Source organism: Cuculus canorus, chromosome 2 (genome assembly GCF_017976375.1).
Source record: "Cuculus canorus isolate bCucCan1 chromosome 2, bCucCan1.pri, whole genome shotgun sequence".
NCBI lineage: Eukaryota > Metazoa > Chordata > Aves > Cuculiformes > Cuculidae > Cuculus > Cuculus canorus.
In genome coordinates, this window is record NC_071402.1 from 69,881,468 (window position 1) to 69,900,220 (window position 18,753).

Here is an 18,753-nt window from a genome sequence, read left to right on the forward strand (position 1 = left end):
GGGACTGTTCTTTAAGAAGTGTCATCATCTTTCTGCCAGTTTTAATTTATGAAAAAGGAGACTTTTCTGATTAGTGGTTACTTAAAACAAGATTTCATAAAAAGACTGTTTCATTAAAGGTCTGGGGAAAAAAGAGCAGTTGGCAGATGAAGACATATTTAATGCATGTATATGTAGGCTTCTCAAGCTCCAGTTATTGATGATGGAGCCCAGGGAGCAATTAAGCTGACCCTACATGAGGTATACACATTTTTTAGGTCAGCTGACTGGTTTCTTTCTCTTTAACAGTGCTGAACTGATCTCCATTGATAGTGGGTTGGAAATAGACACCTACATGTAAATGTTTGGTTATTTTTTAAACCTCAAGAGAGAGGCTTCAACCTGTTGAAGGAGTATCTTTGAAACTCTTCAATTTTCTTTGTAAGAGAGCAATGAAAATATTTCTTTTCCACTTGTCTTGTCACACTAAACAACTTCATTAGATCAGTTTTGTACAGAACAGCGAGGAAAACACCATTACAAGTGAGACAATATTCTGAGAAGAATGAAATTTTCAGAAATAAACTTTTACACCACCATCCCGTTCCCCCCTAGTCTCACAGATTCATACAAGGAAAAGCCAGAGAAACAGAATCTATTCAGTTCGATTTATTATATTTTTATGTTATGTAAGCTATTTCTGAATCAGTTTTAAAATATTCTGAGGATTAGGAGGGCTCTACAATAGCCTTCGGTCAGTCTGGTTCTACACTGTGGGACTGTGCTCCTGCTCTCACTGGGCAGAGTGTTTTGATGTGGGAGGCTGAAGTTTTTCTGACAGTTGATAGCCCTGTAAACTATATTGGTACAGTAAAAAGAACGTGGTAGTGCTTGTGATAAGAGTTTCCTTCCAGTGTTGCATTTAGCATCCCGGCATACTTCAGGAATGCTGTATTAATGATTTGTTTGAATATTAATTTTACCTGAAAGTAATAATTTTTCTCATGTGCCTTTTAGGAAAGAGAGCATGGAGAAGCTTAACTTTAACAGGTCTGAAAGTAAATCTTAACAGTTAGAAGGGAGAAAAATAGCTACAAATATTCTTCTATGATCCTATTCACAAGTCTTTCTTGAGAAGGGCAAGTAAAGAATCTTCTGGTGCTTCCATGGAGTCTGATATTTTGTGAAGTTTGGCATTACAACTCAAGCTGAGGCAAAATACTTTCCTAACAGACTCCTACATAACAATTTCTGTTCTGCTCCAAGTGATACTGGTACATTTTGGAGTTTTTGCATCAAGGAAGACCTGTCCCACCACAACCAGTATGTTACTGTGGAGGTGCTGGGTGCTAGGCATGGCTCACAGGTATCCACCTGAAAGAGAAACAGCCCTTAAAAGCAGGTGTAATAAGTTGCTAGATAAAATGAGATGGATGGTGCTTCTGATAAAGGGCAGTTTGGACACTCCACAAATGTTTAGAGGCACATAATATTTACAGGGTTTTTTTGTCTGTGTGCTAATGGGTAGAATGAGGGTATTGCTCTGCTGAATTTTTACTCTGGTAAGTTTTCAGTAAATATGCTGGAATTGAAATGAACGATCCCTGATTCTTCAGGCTGTAGAGATCTAGTTTTCTTGAGGTACCACTTCTTTGAATTGCATTTACTAATTAATAATATGTAAGGTAAAAAGTAGTTCTTAAGCTCATATTATAATCAGTAGCTTCAATATAGTGGTAGTAAGCATATGAATAGCTGTGTTTTAGAGTGGTGTTTGGTATCTCCTTTTTTTTCTAAGATCAAACTCCAAACTCTCTTTCCTCTATGGAAGAAGAATCTGAAAAGTAATACAAAAAACTCTTTTCTTGGAGGTGGGAGAGAAGAAATTGCAGAGCAGTCCTTCAGTAGAGACTTCTTATGTTTCGTCATAAAGGTTTTGTTGTTAGTATGTAATGCTGTTGGGACAAAACCCACTGAAAAATGGAACATTATTTTGTGGGCATTTTTTAACTTTTTAATTACCAATAATCGGTATGGTTCTTAACAAATGTATCTACTTAATCCTAATGATTGTATCTGCTACCTTTTACATGCACAAACAAAATTTAGAATTCTTAGATGGAAAAATTAAAATTCTGTTTCTCACTCCTTTTTTCCTTTTTCTTTTTATAGCAGGGCTTTATTTGTCCTCTGTGTTTGAAGTATGTTGGTGTGTGAAGTTTCATGGATCAGCTGAGGACCTGTTCAAGCACCATGAAGTTGATCATATAATTCTGGTATTAATTCAGCTCGTGGAGGGGAAGGTTATCTGTCACCAGAAGAGCATGTGTGCATGTGCTTTTGCGTCAGAGTTGAGCTGCTTCTAATTATACTGAAGGCTGTATTAATCTTAGCACTTAATTATCCAGCCAAGTATTTAAATGTTCATGCCCTATTTCCAACTACAATTAAAAAGCAGCTGGAAACTTACATTGGCTGATATTGATTTGATAATAATGAAAATCAAATATACACATTTATGTTGTTAATTAAATCACCTGTTTCTCATGCATCTGACGCAGTATTACAGATTAGAAGGATTTTTAGGATTGTGGCAGAAAAAATACACCAAAGTGAGTGGTGCAGTTGCCACAGTGGAAGGATGGGATGTCGTCCAGAGGGACCTGGACAGGAAAAGTGGGCCTGTGTGAATGTCATGAGGTTCAACAAGGCCAAGCGCAAGGTCCGACACCTGGGTCAGGGCAATCCTTGGTTTCAATACAAGATGGGGGATGACGTGATTGAGAGCAGCCCTGCGGAGAATGACCTGGGGGTCCTCATTGATGAGAAGCTCAACATGAGCTGGCAATGTGCGCTTGCAGCCCAGAAGGCCAACTGTATCCTGGGCTGCATCAAAAGAAGTGTAGCTAGCAGGTCGAGGGAAGTGATTCTGCCCCTCTGTTCCTCTCTTGTGAGACCTCACCTGGAGTACTGTGTCCAGGTATGGAATCCTCAACGTAAGAAGGATGTGGAGCTGTTGGAATGGGTCCAGAGGAGGAGGGCTACAAGGATGATCAGAGGGATGGAGCACCTTCCATACGAGGACAGGCTGAGAGAGTTGGGGTTGCTCAGCCTGAAGAAGAGAAGGCTCCGAGGAGATCTTATGGCGACCTTCCACTACCTGAAAGGGGGCTACAAGAAAGCTGGGGAGGGACTGTTCATAAAGGCTTGCGGTGATAGGACAAGGGGGAACAGGTACTAACTGGAGAGGGGCAGATTTAGGCCTGATATAAGGAAGAATTTCTTCACCATGAGAGCAGTGAGCCACTGGCACAGGTTGCCCGGGGAAGATGTGGCCTTGGGCAGCCTTGTCTAGTGGGATGTCCCTGCCCATAGCAGAGGGTTGGAACTAGATGATCTTTAAGGTCCCTTCCAACCCTAACTATTCTATGATTCTATAAATACAGGTTCCTCTTAACTAGTGAAGTGGGGTTCAGGCGGAGTTCTGCAGCTTACATGAGGGAATGCCTGGAGTTTCTCTAGGGTTCCTGGTATCCTCTGTCCTGTTGAGATTTGTGGATGTGAGGGATTCCTGACATCTTGTTATTCTACGGTTTCATGTACCCTAGGTTTCAGGACTGAAGTTTTAGCTTTCTATTTTTTCATTTGCACTACAGAGCTTTAGGGAAGGGCTGCCTGGCATTATTCTAAACTCCTTAGGGCTTCACCTCCCGCTTCCCTCCCCAACAGATATGTTGAGCTCCAGGAATTGGACAAAGGTATTGTATAGTACTGAACATGAATGTACCATTGCAGAAGGACAGGTGGACAGGGGAGTGTCTGACACAGTGTGCAGCAGATTCTGGGATCACAGGGACATTCAGTGCAGCTGTGTAAGCCAAGTTGTGGCTATGTGTTTGCAGCTTGCATGGTGTCCTGGAGCAGATCTACTGTCTCCACTCTATTCTGCTCTCCTGCCTTACTCATAAACCATTTGGCACAGAGCCTGTTTTTTTTCCTAGGAAGCTGTGACAAAAGCTTGTCCATCACAGGCACAGGCTGAAGAGCAGGAGTGTGTACTGCAGGGGCCTAGGCTGCATCTGGAAGGTGCTGAACCAGGTAAGTACAGACATACAGCTTCCAGATCGTAGTTCATATGTACAGGTAAACCAGCTCAAGTGGATAAAATGTACTGTCACATCCTAACGGGTGGAGCTGGAAGGAGCTGGGTTAGGGGCAACACCTGAACTCATGAGTAATTCCACTGTGGAGTAGAGGTGAATGTAAAGTGAATGCTGATTTCCCCATGAATGATACAAACAGCTGGAATGGTGCTTCTACTATTTCTTCAGTACTCATCTGCGTTTGATGCCCCCTGAAGTAATTTCTGACACTGAGGGGCTATTCTAAGGTCCAACTAACCTCTGCTGTGGGAGACTAGTTGATTGGGCACAGAAAGTGAGAGAATTGACAGAGCCACTTAAGAGTGGCTTTAGGGAAGTCTCCCTTTCTCCTTTGACTATGGCTAATCTCAAGGGCTCAGCTAACCTGGTGAGACCAGCCTCCTTCCAAGGTAGCAGCCTGAATGAATGTTGTAGAAAGCGGTTTCAGGCTGTGATGTGGGTATCTTCCAGTAACTCAAAAAAAAGGGAGGGAAAGAAGTGATTAACAGGGGCACGCGTGCTATGTGAACCACAGATCTGGGATAGCAGTTAAGTATCAAATGGTTTAATGTAAAAGGAACACTCAAGTTTGTGAAGCAATTTGAACTCTAAAGGCTGCAATGAGCGTAAGCAAGGCATAATAACATATCTGCTGTTAATCAAGTAGTGAAAGACCTCAGATTAAAAAAAAATCCCAATAAAACAGGGCATCATTGCGTTTTTGTTCTGTTTACATATTCTGTACCATCTCTAGTTTAACAGAATGTTATATATACTTACGAACTTTTTCAAAGTAAATTAAATAAACTCTCTTTAAAAATTAGTGGGGAGTCAACACAATACGTGCTTTTACCGATCTGCCTCCACAAGCTCAATGTTAATTCAGAAAACATAGAATCATAGAATCACTAGGTTGGAAAAGACCTCTTGGATCGTCGTGTCCAACCATTCCTATCAACCACTAAACAATGCCCCTAAGCACCTCATCTACCTGTCTTTCAAATACCTCCAGGGATGGGGACTCAACCCCCTCCCTGGGCAGCCTCTGCCAGTGCCCGGTGAACCTTTCTGTGAAAAAATTTTTTTCTGATGTCCAGCCTGAACCTCCCCTGATGCAGCTTGAGGCCATTCCCCCTTGTCCCCTGTCACTTGGGAGAAGAAGCCAGGTCCCTCCTCTCCGCAACCTCCTTTCAGGTAGTTGTAGAGAGTAATAAGGTCTCCCCTCAGCCTCCTCTTCTCCAGGCTAAACAACCCCAGCTCCCTCAGCCGCTCCTCATAAGACTTGTTCTCCAGCCCCTTCACCAGCTTTGTTGCTCTTCTGTGGAGACATTCCAAAGCCTCAACATCTTTAATAGGTAGAGGTAACTATAGGGAGCTATGGCTACACAATTTCAATTTTGTGAAATTTATTAATACAGTTTGCTTGATCTTGGAATAAACTTTCTAAACTTTTCTGGAATAACTTCTCCTCACCAATGTAGGTTTTCCCCATCCTGCTCTCTAGAAAAAGACAAGCTTTATTAAAACTTCCCTGGATGGAAAGAGCCTTCCTCTAGCTGCAACAAAAATGTATCTAAGAGCGAACTGTTTGTTGCATGGCTCATTTTCCCCTTGCAGTTTATTCCAACATCCTGTGGTCAAAACTCATCACCTCTGTCTAGTCAAGTCAAATCTGTTAGCTTCAGAAACTTAAGGCATGCTGGGAGAAATAAGTGTGTTTTCAGCACAGTAGTCTTCCACTGAATCTGTTGGTGCTGTGCTGACATTATTAAATTTCAGAGGATTCAGCTGGGAAGCAGAAAGTTGTGCTTTGCTTGGTTTCATGTTGTGTGGTGTAATTGGAGATTGCCATTTCTATCTGTGACATCCACGTTTTCTGTAACACAAGAAAAGATTTGTAAACCCAGACAATCTCAAAAAGTTCCAGCAATTCTGATAAAAGCCAAGCAGAGCCTTTATTTTAGTTTTTCTTCATACCCAGGCTCATAATTCCTGAACTGAATATCAATCATCCCAGAACTGAGACTCTCACAGTTGCTCAGGACATTACACACCACTTGATTCTGTGTCTGGGGCCAAGGATTTCCAGTGAAGATTTTCTTTTTGCTTGGAAGGTAGCATTATCATGTTCCTTTTTTTTTTTTTTTTGAAATGGTAAAGCTCGCTGCAGGCTATTTCACACATTTTTGTGTAATATTTATTAATTTAACTGTGCTTGCAGTTTGGGCTCCCTGTTCCTCTGATTAAGACAGCTCGGATGCTATCAGCATTACAAGTTCTGTCCCCCTCCAAGATCTGTCATGCGCTGCCACTGAATTTCAGTTTCTAGCATCATGCTGACAGCATTCAGCTCTATAACTGCTGTCATCCAGGTGAGAGGGTAGGGGATGATGCTGGAGAGATTTAAAATACATAACTTCCTTCTCTTTGTGCTAGCCCAGATGGTCTGGGTCACAGAAGCTGAGCTGTCTCTGCATTGCTATAATTAGACATTAAAAATCAGTTGGCAGTAATATGAGCTTAAGGTCTAGCTGTGCATCTCCCACCTCGGAATTTTTACTTTGCCTAGTCAGGGACTGCTCTCCCTGCTGTAGTGCATGTAGAGACAATGAGTTCTGGTGCAAAGAGTAGAAATGCATGAGAAGGGGCAGCCTTTTCCTCTTCATGCCACGCTGGGATTCATAGATTTTTGTTATTGACCTATCTGATTGTTTTTCGTGTGTGTTTACACCCTGAATAAGTTAAATACATCAATTTGAAAAAAAAAAGAAAAGAAAGAAAGCTGGAGAGATAAATTGCATGACCAATAGATCTAAGGAGCCCCAGGAGTGGATGCCAGCAGAGTACACGTGCACAACCCATGTGTGTCTGGCAGAGCACGCAGCCTGGCTTCAGCGTGAGGTGGCTGCTCTGGCTCCCCTGGAACTGCTGGTGGCGTGGAGTCCGACATGCAGTGCGGTGGTGGTTACACAGGGGTTTGCCAGGTATTAGTGGACCCATAGGAGGCAGGATGTAAACTGTTGAGCTTGTGAAGGCTCAGGAAGGAGAGCAGGGCACAGGGGAAGGGAACAGAGGGCAGGGCAGTGGTATGGGCAGGCTGGGCAACAGCAGCGCGTTTCAGGTTGGTGTTCTCACATGTCTGCTGAGTATTGAGTCTCTGGAGACAGGTGGAAGTGGGGCAAGGGATTCACTGCACCTGTGTCCAATGCATTGAGTGTGCTCCCCATGCAGTCGGTAGAGCACAGTATGGCAGCGAGAGGTGGGCAGGCAGGGTGAGCTGGGAGCTGAGGCAGGCACCTTGCAAACATTAGGAGATCTAAGAGGTAGCTGACAAAGTAACAGCCCTCTGCTTGGCACAAGTCAATGAGACTGTGGCACTTAGAGCTTCGTTCAGTTTTCTGTCTCCCTTTGACATAGCATAGCTAGGTTGAGGTCCTGATCCGATGGTTCTCACCAGTATTGATCTTAACCAGATCATCTTCCTTTCTGCCTTACAGAATCAAATCAGCTAAACCCAGCAGCTCATTGTGGCCAGCAAAGTTTCTTTAAAAAATATATTGATCGCATTGAGATTGGGATCCTTGGGAGCTGAAATAAGGTGGTTCGCTTCATTCAGCCGGTACTAGAAAGTCTGCCTTTCCTAGGGCTCAGAGAGCTCAAAGGCAACAAAATGCAGTAATGACATCACATCCAAGTTAAAAAGAACCTTTTACTGCAGGGTTTTCTCATTTGGTAAACTGGGCTTGGGAGACATTGAGAAGAAGATGGTAGCCACCTTCTGTAAAGGAAGCTTTGTAAGAGAAAGGTAGTATTTCAATAACAGAAGGAGGTAATGACTTCTTGAGTAGACACCTGTAGTAGGTACCTATTCAAGGTACTAACCAGTGACTTGGAAATGGAACACTCAACTTAGAGGAGAAAAATACTTCTATGAAGTGCCTATCAAACTTTCAGATGTTATATACAGCACTCTTACTAGAAATGTGATGTGGTATGAAAATGAGGGGCAAAGTTATGTAACAGTGGAATTAATCATACCATCTGCTCGATTCGAAATTGCAAGATGTCTGCTGTGCATAGATGAGTGTGATTTGATTTTCTGATCTGAGTACTACTACATATAAGTTATGTGTGTGTGTGTGTGTTGTTTTGTTGTTGGTTTCTCTGAAGGGGCTGCCCATCTCCATTCCTGTTATGCAAGAAATGGTATTTTTTATTTAGTAATTAGAAATGATAATGTTTTTCAACAAGAGTATGACCTGCTCTCAACAGTGATATAAAATTGGTAGATATTCAACAGTAATAATTCTGTAATAAATGTGTGAGCCAGAGCACTGGGATATTTTGGTTTGGTTTTGGTCAAATGTCACAATTGTAATAGATTCTTAGCACAACATAGCCATTTTTAGGCCAAGATCCTCATTTAGGTAAAGCATAGTTCTGTAGAGAAGAAAAAAATTGCGTGCTACTTACCTTGCTGGTCTCTGTCTGAGCTTGTAGCAAGAAGACTGCTATGCACTGGCGATACCTGTTTTCATGCTGTAATAGGAAAGCATTTCGCAGGCTGAAGACTGTGGAAAAAATATGGAGAAATTATATAAATTCCCTCATGCATCTGTCAGTCAGATTTTATATCACATTGTCTGATTTTGATTGAAGAAATTATGCATGTAAGCCTATTTTCCGATTCAAGAGCACCTCCATAGAGTTAGGGTTTTTGTTGTGCGAGAAGCTTTGTTATTTCAAAAAGTTAATTCTGCTTGCGTTTGTTTTATTTTAACTTACTTAATCATTGTGCAGCTAAGGTGCTTTTGAGTCTAGCTAGGGATCATTAAAAGAAGTTTCCGTTCAATGTGGACTAAATCATAACTGGTGTTAGAGAAAAACAAATATCAAAAATTAACATAAATGACCCATTTTTATTTTATTTCAAACAGGTCTGTATGATGGCTACACTCAGGCTGATGGTGGGTTTGGGCTCTCTGTGGGATGTGTGCATGAGCTGGTGCTGCTGCCCAGGGCATGTTGCCAGCAGCGCTCTGGTTCCTGCCAAACTTCTGCAGGAAAAGTTAATCGGTGACAGCAGCATCTCCCAGGCCCTGTGGTTTACTCTGATCATCATGTAGCAGGTTTCCCTGTGAGGGGACAAATGGGCACTGCTGTCACATGTCTGGAGTGAAGATGTGGCTTAAGTCTGCTGTGGAGCAAGCTTAGGGGAGGAGGAGGTGAAAGCATATTCCAGTAATCAAATTCCTGGGGCAGATAGCGGGCGTGCTTGGGTGGGCTGCTAGTAGCAGGGAGGGGGCACAGCAGCCCATTTTAATGCACCAGGTTCACATAGCACTACTGTTTGGGGGTTTTTATATAGCTTATTAATGGGCACAGATGGTGTTTATGAAGGTGTTTAAATACACGTGGGTACATACCTGTAATGTGAACGGGGTCAGTGTTTTTCAGTATCAGTCTGTCTAGTGGGATGGGCTGGTCTAGGACCGTGCAAATCCCACCCTCTCTTATGAATGACTGCAGCTCAGGAGTGAGCGAAGGACAGACTGGGATTAAGTTGGTATCTGAGCCCCCGTGTTTCTGGGAATAGAAAATGAAGTTGATTAGCTGTTTGTCATCTGCTTATGAAATACAGGTGCAAAATAGCCCTAAATTATGCACTTTCTCTTATCAATGAGATGGGTTGCACCCTTTCACAGAAGGTTTAGCAACACACATATGTGGGGCAATCCTCAAAAAGATTTGCCCAAGGGCACTAGTTCCCTTAAATTCCTGCTCCCTTCATCCACCCCATTGCTAACCAATGGTACTGCTGTTCTACCGTCTCTCACTGTATGCCTACAAAGGCATGCTGTTCTCACTGTTCTCATACAAAGGCAGAACAGGTGCTTCTTTAAAAATAAGGCAAACACAAGAAGTCTTTAAATCAGACAAAAACTTCTTGAGACTTAGCACAGGTCCACTTAGCCTTAATTTAAATCATCTTCATAAATTTATTCAGCCAGATCCACCCGCCTACACTGAAGCTTTACGAATTTCACGTCATCCAGTGCCGTTTTTTGGCGGCTAAATACAGATATTGATCATCTATAGAACTCAGTCTATTGTATCTTTCATCAATAAAAAAATTCTTAAGAAGAGTCATTGTATCTCCATTTTAAGCTAGGGGAAACCAGGGCAAAGAGAGAACACATACAACAGGCTGTGTTGGAACTCGGAATAAGGCAAACCTTCCATCTATTTTAGCATTTCCCTGTTTTCTTCCCTTTTTTTAACTTCTTTCCAGCAGTTCTGGTAATTCTGGGATAAAAATTTCTCAGGTTGTTGGACTAAGTCATGAGAGAAGCAGTAAAAAAATTTAAAAAATTCTGATGTTCTTGAAACTTTACTGAGCTCTGGGAATCCAGCACATCAAACAACACCACACCAGGAAATATTAAGGTCTTGTGATTTAAATTCTGCCTGTCGTAGTATTCCTGTAACGTACTAAGCCTAGAAGCAGGGTTTTGAATCAGTGTTGTGTTTTGCTATTAGCATAAGGAATTATCACCCATCCTTCGTGCTGATAAGTCATTTTGTATCTTTATCGTTAGATCAGTCTTCCAAAGTATATTCAAAATATTTAATAATCTAAAAAATTATAACAACCACAAGCTTGTACATCTGTATCCATTATTACCTTTTTGTTATGTTTAATTTTGGTAATTAATAGAAAATCATCAAATAAGAAGAGGTAGACTTCAAGCAGTCTTGTGCTTTCTGAGGAGGAAAACAAAAAAATCAGTTCGATGGCATGGTTATCTCAAGGAATTGCTGCTTCCAAGATCAGGCACATCTATGAATCACTGCATCTTACAAAATGCTTTTAACAAAGAAACATGATTTCCAGTACAGTACACAACTCATCCCCTAGACCATACTTTCAAATGCAGCACTTAAAAATGCATATGTCCCAACTTACTACCCTTTTTCACCTTCAGAATCACCTCATTTTTCTGCTGCAGGCATTATTCTTCATTATCTGTCCTCTGGCTACTTTGTACTAATAGAGCGTGTGAAATGAAGGCATGAAAATGCCCAGTTACTCTTCACAGCAAATGTGGTTGATCAGAGCTATTGCTTTCAGGGAATCTTGCAGGATTCTAAAATACTTTCTTGGGTGTCTGGTTCTGAAAAGTTTGGCTTGAAAACTTTTTGTCTTGTTAATGTTGTAGAAAGCAATATCAGTAACTACTGAAAATTAAAACTTTAACTAGGTCATTGGTCAGCTGCCTGGACAAGAAAGAAACTACCATCAGGACCTTTTTATGTGCCAGTGGCAATTCAGAAGACTATAAACAAGCAAGTTAAAGTGTAACTTTACTTTCTGTAAGTTTCTATTAATTCAAAAACTTGATAGGAGGTTCTCTGCAGCATCTCTTGTACAGCCACAGGCTTTTATGGGCATTACACAGGAAGGAATTATTTGTTGTAAACTCTATTGTCTTCCACGGATAAACTTTTCTGTTTCTTTGATTTATAGTGCATTCACAGAGATGTTGAATGGCATTTGTTGGAAGGAACCTCTGGAGGTCTCTGGTCCAACCCACCGCTCCAAGCAGGCAAACCTAGAGCAGGTTTTTCAGTCAAGCTTTGACTATATCTAAGCAAGGAGACTCTGCAACCCCTCTGGTCCCCCATACCACCATTTCACCACCCTAAGTGTTAACAAGTTTTCCCAAATATCTAATGACACAACACCTCATGGTGCAACTTGCACTGTTACGTCTAATCCTTTCTCTCTGCAACTCTCTTTACCTCCATCTGCCTTAAACCAACCATTAGGCAGTTGAAGACCACACTAATGTCTTCTCTGGGCCTTCTCTTCCTAGATTTAAGCAATCCCAATTCTCTCAGCTGCTCCTAATCTCAGTTACAGGATTACAGATAAAACATGCAACTGTTGTCTCGGCGATCTCAGTTTAATTCAAATAAGCACAGTTCACCTTAACACCAAATTTGTATGAGACTGTTCAGAGTTTAGGAACTTTACAACATGCTTATAATGATTGTGTGGCATTATATTTGATTAGTGATTTCATTTTTGTCTTAAAAGATACTTCATTCAGGTAAGTGGCCAAATGCCAAGCACTTTTGTATTGCAGATTGTGGGCAGCTGGCTGTCTTAGTGGATATGAGTTACACCCATGCTTCCTTTTCCATTTTTCTAATTATGTATTGCAGAAAGAAATATGGACACCTTACAGCCAGTCTTACTTCCTACACCAGGAGGTGAACCCTCATCAGGGGGGCAATAAGTGCAGAGAGAAGGACTAGCAGTAGAAGACTCTGTGTCTCATCCCCACAAACATCATCAGCAACTTTTTCTTCTGCTCTCCAAGTTCCTGATGGTGCGCCTTCTCCTCTGCTACTATAATTCTCCTTATGTGGGAAAGAAAACAAAACCACCGAAAAATGGACTGCGTCCCTTTTGCTGCTCCCTTCATAACAGTAATATTGGTGGTGGGAGTCAGAAAGTATTCTGTGCCTGCCTTCACCTCTGCTCCTGAGGAGGTAGTAAAGGAAATGTAAGATATGGGCCATGCTCATTTCTGTCAATTCATTGCTACAGCCCTGCAGCCACCATGGCATGCAGCATCAGCATCCTTTCAGACGATGGTCCTCTCCAAACTGCCTAGGGTCTGCTTCCTGTTCATGCAAGGCAGAAATTTTCTCCCCTGCAGATAGAAATTGTGCAGCAGCTCCCCAGCAAAGCAGCCTCTATCCTGCTACAAAATGGAGCCCGTATGTCTGGAGGCATGAGTCTCCACTCTGCTGGGGTGACAGAAAGCTGCGAGTGCTGGTGTAGAAATCAACGTGCTCTCGTGGGACCACGGTGCTACCTGTGGAGTTAATAGCATGTTGTACGAGTGCTATGTTCACAAAAGGGAAATGACACAGCAGGATAACATCTTCTTGTTCCAAGGTCTCCATCAAAACAGCAGCCTTAGCAGAGATGAAGTATGAAATAAAAATAGGAAAAACCTCTGGACTTTTCAGTAATTTTCAATGAAACACATCGCAGAAACAGTGCCAGAGAGGTGAGGTATGTTGACATCAGTCCCTGGACACGTGAGGCACCTTCTATAGGACAGTGTAGACTTCCTGTTTGACTTTTGCCATGTTTTTGAACATGACAGTAAAACTTCCCCTTTGGTGGAAAGCATTGGCTAGTCAGGCTCATTTCTTCAGAACTAGTAGCCTGAATACGCAGATTATTCATCCTTTTAGCAGTCTGGCTGTTTCTCAATCTCTCTCTGACAACCTGTACATTTGTTTTCTCTTTCCTGCACCTGCCCAAATACTGCTGCAGAGGTTCATTTGGAGCTGCCATAACAAGATACGATTCTGTTAAGTTAATACCTGATACTGGGACATTTAGGAACATTACCTGCTAGCGTTAGCCTCCCTTCATGAAGGAGAAGTCTGTTCGCTGAAGACAAAATGTTTTCACTGCTGTTTTCTCTTAAGCTTTGCTTCAAACACTTGACCCAAAAAAAGAGAGAGAGAATGGGGAATCTTGCATATCTGGTGATCAACTGGAGGCAACCAGCAGTTAAATAAACTGAGCACGTTGGTACTGTTATCTCAGACTAAACACATCACACAGTTAATAACCGAGCATGACTGAGTCACTTCAGCAGTGCTCTTGCTGCAATGTGTTTATGCTTTCGAAATGTTAAGCTGGGGTTTTTCTTTTCTGGAGTGAGTTTAATGGTTTTTGCAGCCCTGCCAATAAACAGACATAATCCTTGAGTTAAGACCTGCTTGATGATGTTAATGTAATGCTGCTTAAGGTCTGTCAGTATGGGTAAGGGGGCAACCACAGCAGAAAAGTCCTCATGTTCCTAGGTATGTTGTATATATTTTTAATGCTATTTTAATGAAACCAGAAATTTCTTTCGCTCAGCTTGATGAATGAAAAAGGCAAATAATTTCTACTTTGTATCTTCCTTATAAAAAGGTAGCAATATTTACATCCATTCCATTTCATTCTGTCCCCTAAAAGCAAATGCTGGAGAGTGCTCCTGGATCATACAATTGTATTCTCTCAGGTGCTAGCAGAGAGCAACCCATGCTGCCATCCAAGGCACAGCCTGCGTGTTCAGCTACAAAGCTCAGGCTGCATCTGCTCCTGTTAGAGCAGAGCCACTCCCAGCAACTAGAATATAGGCAGCCTGCCTGCTTCAGAACACATTATAAAGATAAGGAACTAAATCTTCCACCAGGAAAAATGCCCTTTAAAACCACTTACCTCTGGAACAAAAAATCTCTTGTCGCGATCCCAGACTTGAGGCCACATTATGATCTCTTGCAACTGCCTCAGCTTTTGAAAGTTGTCCAACCATTTGACTTTACCTTCTAGATCCCCTGAAATATGCGAAATACCAGTTACTGCCAAGGCTGGCAAAACCAGTCCTGTTTCTAGAAGATGCTGAACAACTGATTTTATCCAGTTAGAAGCCAGAGCACCTCACATGTAAAGCCCCAAACGAAATCTTGGCCTCATCGTAAGAAATGACTAAACTCTTCTTAGGCTGGCAAAGCCAGAGTTTCAAACCATGCATTCAAACAGGCTTAAATTCACTGCTAATTGCAAGGATTGTGTTTACTAATCTGACTGAGGAAGAAGAGGTATCATGTAAAACTCAATTAAACTCAAGAAGTTCTTTAAAAACAATCCCACCTTTCTAAACTATCTGGAGTAGTGTGAGAAAAATAATTTTCATTATATACAGCCTGATCAAAAGACTGTTGAAATTAATGAGAATTAATATCAAGTGAAGGGGTGCCAGAAGTAACTGAAGTATTTAACTGAGATGGAGGTCCCTCACATTGTAAAAAGTGGGGACTAAGTCTTTGCTGATTCAAGGCCATTATGGTTCCTTATGTCACTGATTCACTGATCAGAAAATGAAGGCAGATTTTTGTCAGGTTTGTGAATAAAGAGGGGTCACCCCTCTATCTTTAGTTTCCTTGGACCAGAGGTATCTAAACTCTGGAATGACTTCTTTCTATGCCAGTGATGTTCCCCAGATAGCACACGGTCTTTCAGGGCCATACTTAAAATCGCTGTCCTCCCAGCAGAAGTCCCCAGACCAGAGACAAAACCATCTTATTTTCCTGTTGGACTCATTTTGTGCCAGAAAGTGTGCTCTTTCTGTGGCCATTAGGCTAGACTCCTCATAAGACTTGGCAAGAAGAAAAACAACACGAGTGTCTCTTTAAGGTGGTAATTCTGTCATCGGAGTATTTACCCATGAAGCAGCAGTCATGGATTTATCTATCTTTAGAAGACTCTTTGCTTCATCTCCCAAGGAGATGTTTGAGTCTTCAATCTCAAGGAGAGGGAGAAGGACAGAGGCAGAGAGAGTGCCACCATGCTGGGTGTCTCAAGGCAGTGTCGTGGCCCTGGTGTGCTGCTGGTTGACATGAGCACTGCCTGGTGCCTCTCCCTGACAAGAGTGGCAGGATGGGCATTTTGCTGATGCACTGTCTTGTCTGTGATTTCAGTGGGAGCTGCATGAGGCCTTTGGAGAAAAAAATTATCTGCTGATGTACTATATGACTATAAGACACTTAAAGATACATTTATGGCTTCCTGAGATAAATTATTTACTTAACACAGGAAAAAAAAAAATTCTTCCTGGTCCAACCCCTTCTTTTTTCATAACAGCTAGAGAAAATCTGTAGCTGAGATATCTCTTCAGCTACTTTGTGTGGTAAGACTCTTGTCTTTTAGTAAAAGGTCACTGACATAATATTCCCCTTGTGAGTGCAATTTTATCCTATTAAGGATTAGCCCAAACAAATCCTCCCTAGACATAAATCCAACTGAAAAACTTCTTTGTTTGAGATCTTTCTTGATTTGTTCCAATTTTTTACCTGCTCTTAATTGTTTGAATGTCACTGCAGAAGATTCTGAGCAAATACAACTGACTCACTGATTTGAGAGTCCTGTGACCTTCCTCAGAGAAGCTCAAAGATGGCACCAATCACTTCCTACAGAATGAGGAAATGCTCAGGATTGTAGAAAGGCATGCACATCCTCATTTCATCTCCACAGGGAGGCTGGACGCATCCACACTCAAAGTACATGCCCAAAAAGGCCACAGAACTTGCTAACCGTTAACTGCACACTTGACTTTTAACCTTAGTTACTTACATATGGACTTTTCCACCTTCTCTTTAAGAGACCAGATAAAGCTTTTCTCTGCTTCATCAACGCTCCTCTTCCAGATGTTGTTAAGGAGGAGAGGATAGCGCGTCAGTCGTTGCAAAGGAGCGACCAGCAGCTCTGGCAGATGCAGCCTCTTACACTGTTCATTTTGTTCACACCACTGCTGAAGACAAGGAAAACCTGCCTCAGGCATCAGCTCCATGGCAGGGAGGTAGTAAACAGTTTTCTGCATCATCAGCTGACTCTAATGAGACAGGGACTGGCTAACGATGAACCTTCTCACACAGTGAGAGCAAGGGCAGTGTAAAGGCTCTCTACAAGGGGAATCACATCACTCCTTCAGATTCTCTTTCTGCATCATTGCTTCCTATTTTGCATGCTCTGGCTGTGCTAGTGGATCAAGCAATGCTCTTATTTATCTGCCACTTGAATCTCATAAGGATGATCTCAGTTACATCTGAGGGCCACCTTATTTTTTAGGGTCACTTGCTGCTTCCCGCGGGGGACCTTCTTCCTAGCCATGAGCGCCTGAAATCCTTGACAGGCAGAGAGTGATGTGAACCTCCCAGGCCATGAATGCTGCAGTTTTCGTGCATTTCACTACAATGTGGTGTCCTACAGATCTTGGGCTGCCTGTGAGAAAAGCCCACTTCTTCAGGTTTCTCTTTCTAAGCTTGTAATATTTAAGATCAATTTTAAGTATTTACAGGACACAGTGGCCTGCTTATGATAAGTCAGAAAGAGCAGAGCTCTCTGGCTGGGAGCCCCATCACTGTGCTGGCTGGGGTTGTGGCTTTCAGGCAGAGGCAGTGCTGGCAAAGACAACACTTTAGTGCTGTAACTTTACAAAGAGATCATTGATCGCTCTTTCCTGCCTTATGTGAGAGAGCCTTCCTCTCTATGCTTACTGGTGGTGTTTTGATAGCAAAATTTACATTTGCTTCACCTATGGTCAAGCAAAACCTGTTACAGGAGCTAAACTACAGCCATTGTAGAGGGGTGGACTCCTCCTTGTGGGCACATGGGTCTGTGAATACACATGAGCAAAGAAAGCAGCCTGGATTTCTCACCAAATCCACCTTACTTTATCACCAAATCCACCTTACTTTCTCACCACAGGCTCCCAAGACACATGAAAGCATAGACACACTCCTGGCTTTCTCTTCCCCCTGTTTTGGCTTGTGTCCTGTACCCTTTTCCTCAAGTGAAAGAAATCATGATATGCTTCTCCAGTTTTGAGGTTTGTCTGTGTCCCTGCTGATGTGGCATAGCACACAGGCTGTTTTGTACACAGGGAGTGTCTAAAGCACATAATATCCTACATATTGTGGTGCCACCCAACATCTAAACCAAGCTGATATGCAGGATATATCAAAGTAAAATACTCAAGAGAGATTTTATAATGTGCCTCATTCTTTTTTTTTTCTGTAACAGTTTCATTTTGCTAAGGTAGAGGCCTTCAAGTCAATGCATTATGTACAAAACATATTAATGATAGAGGCTGGTAGTACATATTTTCTGCCTGCAAAAATGCAACCAATTGTTCCATTCTGACTTCTCCCCCCCCTCCTCCCTTGCCTGTTCTAGATCACAAATATGGACTTTCACATGTGTAGGGGAACATACACTCAGAAGAGTGACTTCATATCTATGATAACCTCTGCAGTTCAAAAAAGATCTGTGTAAAATGCTGTCTACATAGTTTTGCTCCCAGCAAATTTCCTAATCTGATGTTAAAATTCTGTCATAAGGCAGGAAAGCTAAAGCCAACAACAACAACAAAACCATCACTTTACTTTCAGGTAGATGCCAAAATCTTCTCTCTGTCTCAGGTTTTCCAAGTAGAAGACAGCTGACGCATAATTAAGGCAATAAATCTGGTGCGTCTGGCAGAGATCACCCTGAAAAAACTGCACAAAATATTTGGAAATTTATCAACAAATGAAAAATGCCATTATAAAGGAAAAAGCAACTGTTTTCGTTTTGTAACATGCATTTTACCTGAGATTTCCTCATACCTAGGAAAACAGGGAAAAGGGGATTTAAAAAAGTAAAAAGGGCAAGTGGTACAGTAGTAAAAAATCCACAACAGTGCTCAAGCAATGCCTGGGAGCACAGGTCTAATAGTTCTGCCGGGGCAAGAAGCATTATCAGAATTTGTTCTCAATACAAATAAATTATATGAAATTCAGATAGAAGCAGAACATAAAACCCACTATCAATGCAAAAGCTTTACATAGCCTCATATAGCATGTCACTTTATACACAAGTATTGTAGATAGCTCTTAAAAATGTTGAAAGACATCAATGATAAAACTTTTTTCTGGGATTTTTTCTCTCTCACACAAAAAATATCTATAAGAACATCTGAAGTCAGAGGTAAAAGGTGTGAGAAGCCAAACTTTA

At 41.8% G+C, this 18,753-nt stretch overlaps 1 protein-coding gene across 10 annotated transcripts in view; it reads right to left on the reverse strand.

The window, feature by feature from the left end:
• Nucleotides 1-2,512: 2,512 nt before the first annotated feature.
• The window catches only part of LOC104061761 (pleckstrin homology domain-containing family G member 7), a 40,016-nt gene continuing 23,775 nt past the window's right edge, over nucleotides 2,513-18,753 (reverse strand). For 7 of the 10 annotated variants that reach the window (XM_054060321.1, XM_054060319.1, XM_054060318.1 and 4 more), the window contains 8 exons: nucleotides 18,144-18,257; nucleotides 16,333-16,510; nucleotides 14,422-14,537; nucleotides 13,558-13,651; nucleotides 10,807-10,886; nucleotides 9,548-9,707; nucleotides 8,595-8,692; nucleotides 2,513-5,997 (listed from right to left, as the gene is read on the reverse strand). In XM_054060321.1, coding sequence (XP_053916296.1) covers nucleotides 5,890-5,997; nucleotides 8,595-8,692; nucleotides 9,548-9,707; nucleotides 10,807-10,886; nucleotides 13,558-13,651; nucleotides 14,422-14,537; nucleotides 16,333-16,510; nucleotides 18,144-18,257 — 948 coding nt within the window. In that variant the 3' untranslated portion in view covers nucleotides 2,513-5,889. The remainder of the gene's footprint in view (nucleotides 5,998-8,594; nucleotides 8,693-9,547; nucleotides 9,708-10,806; nucleotides 10,887-13,557; nucleotides 13,652-14,421; nucleotides 14,538-16,332; nucleotides 16,511-18,143; nucleotides 18,258-18,753) is intronic. The other 3 variants (XM_054060325.1, XM_054060322.1, XM_054060326.1) reach the window with 2 other exon arrangements.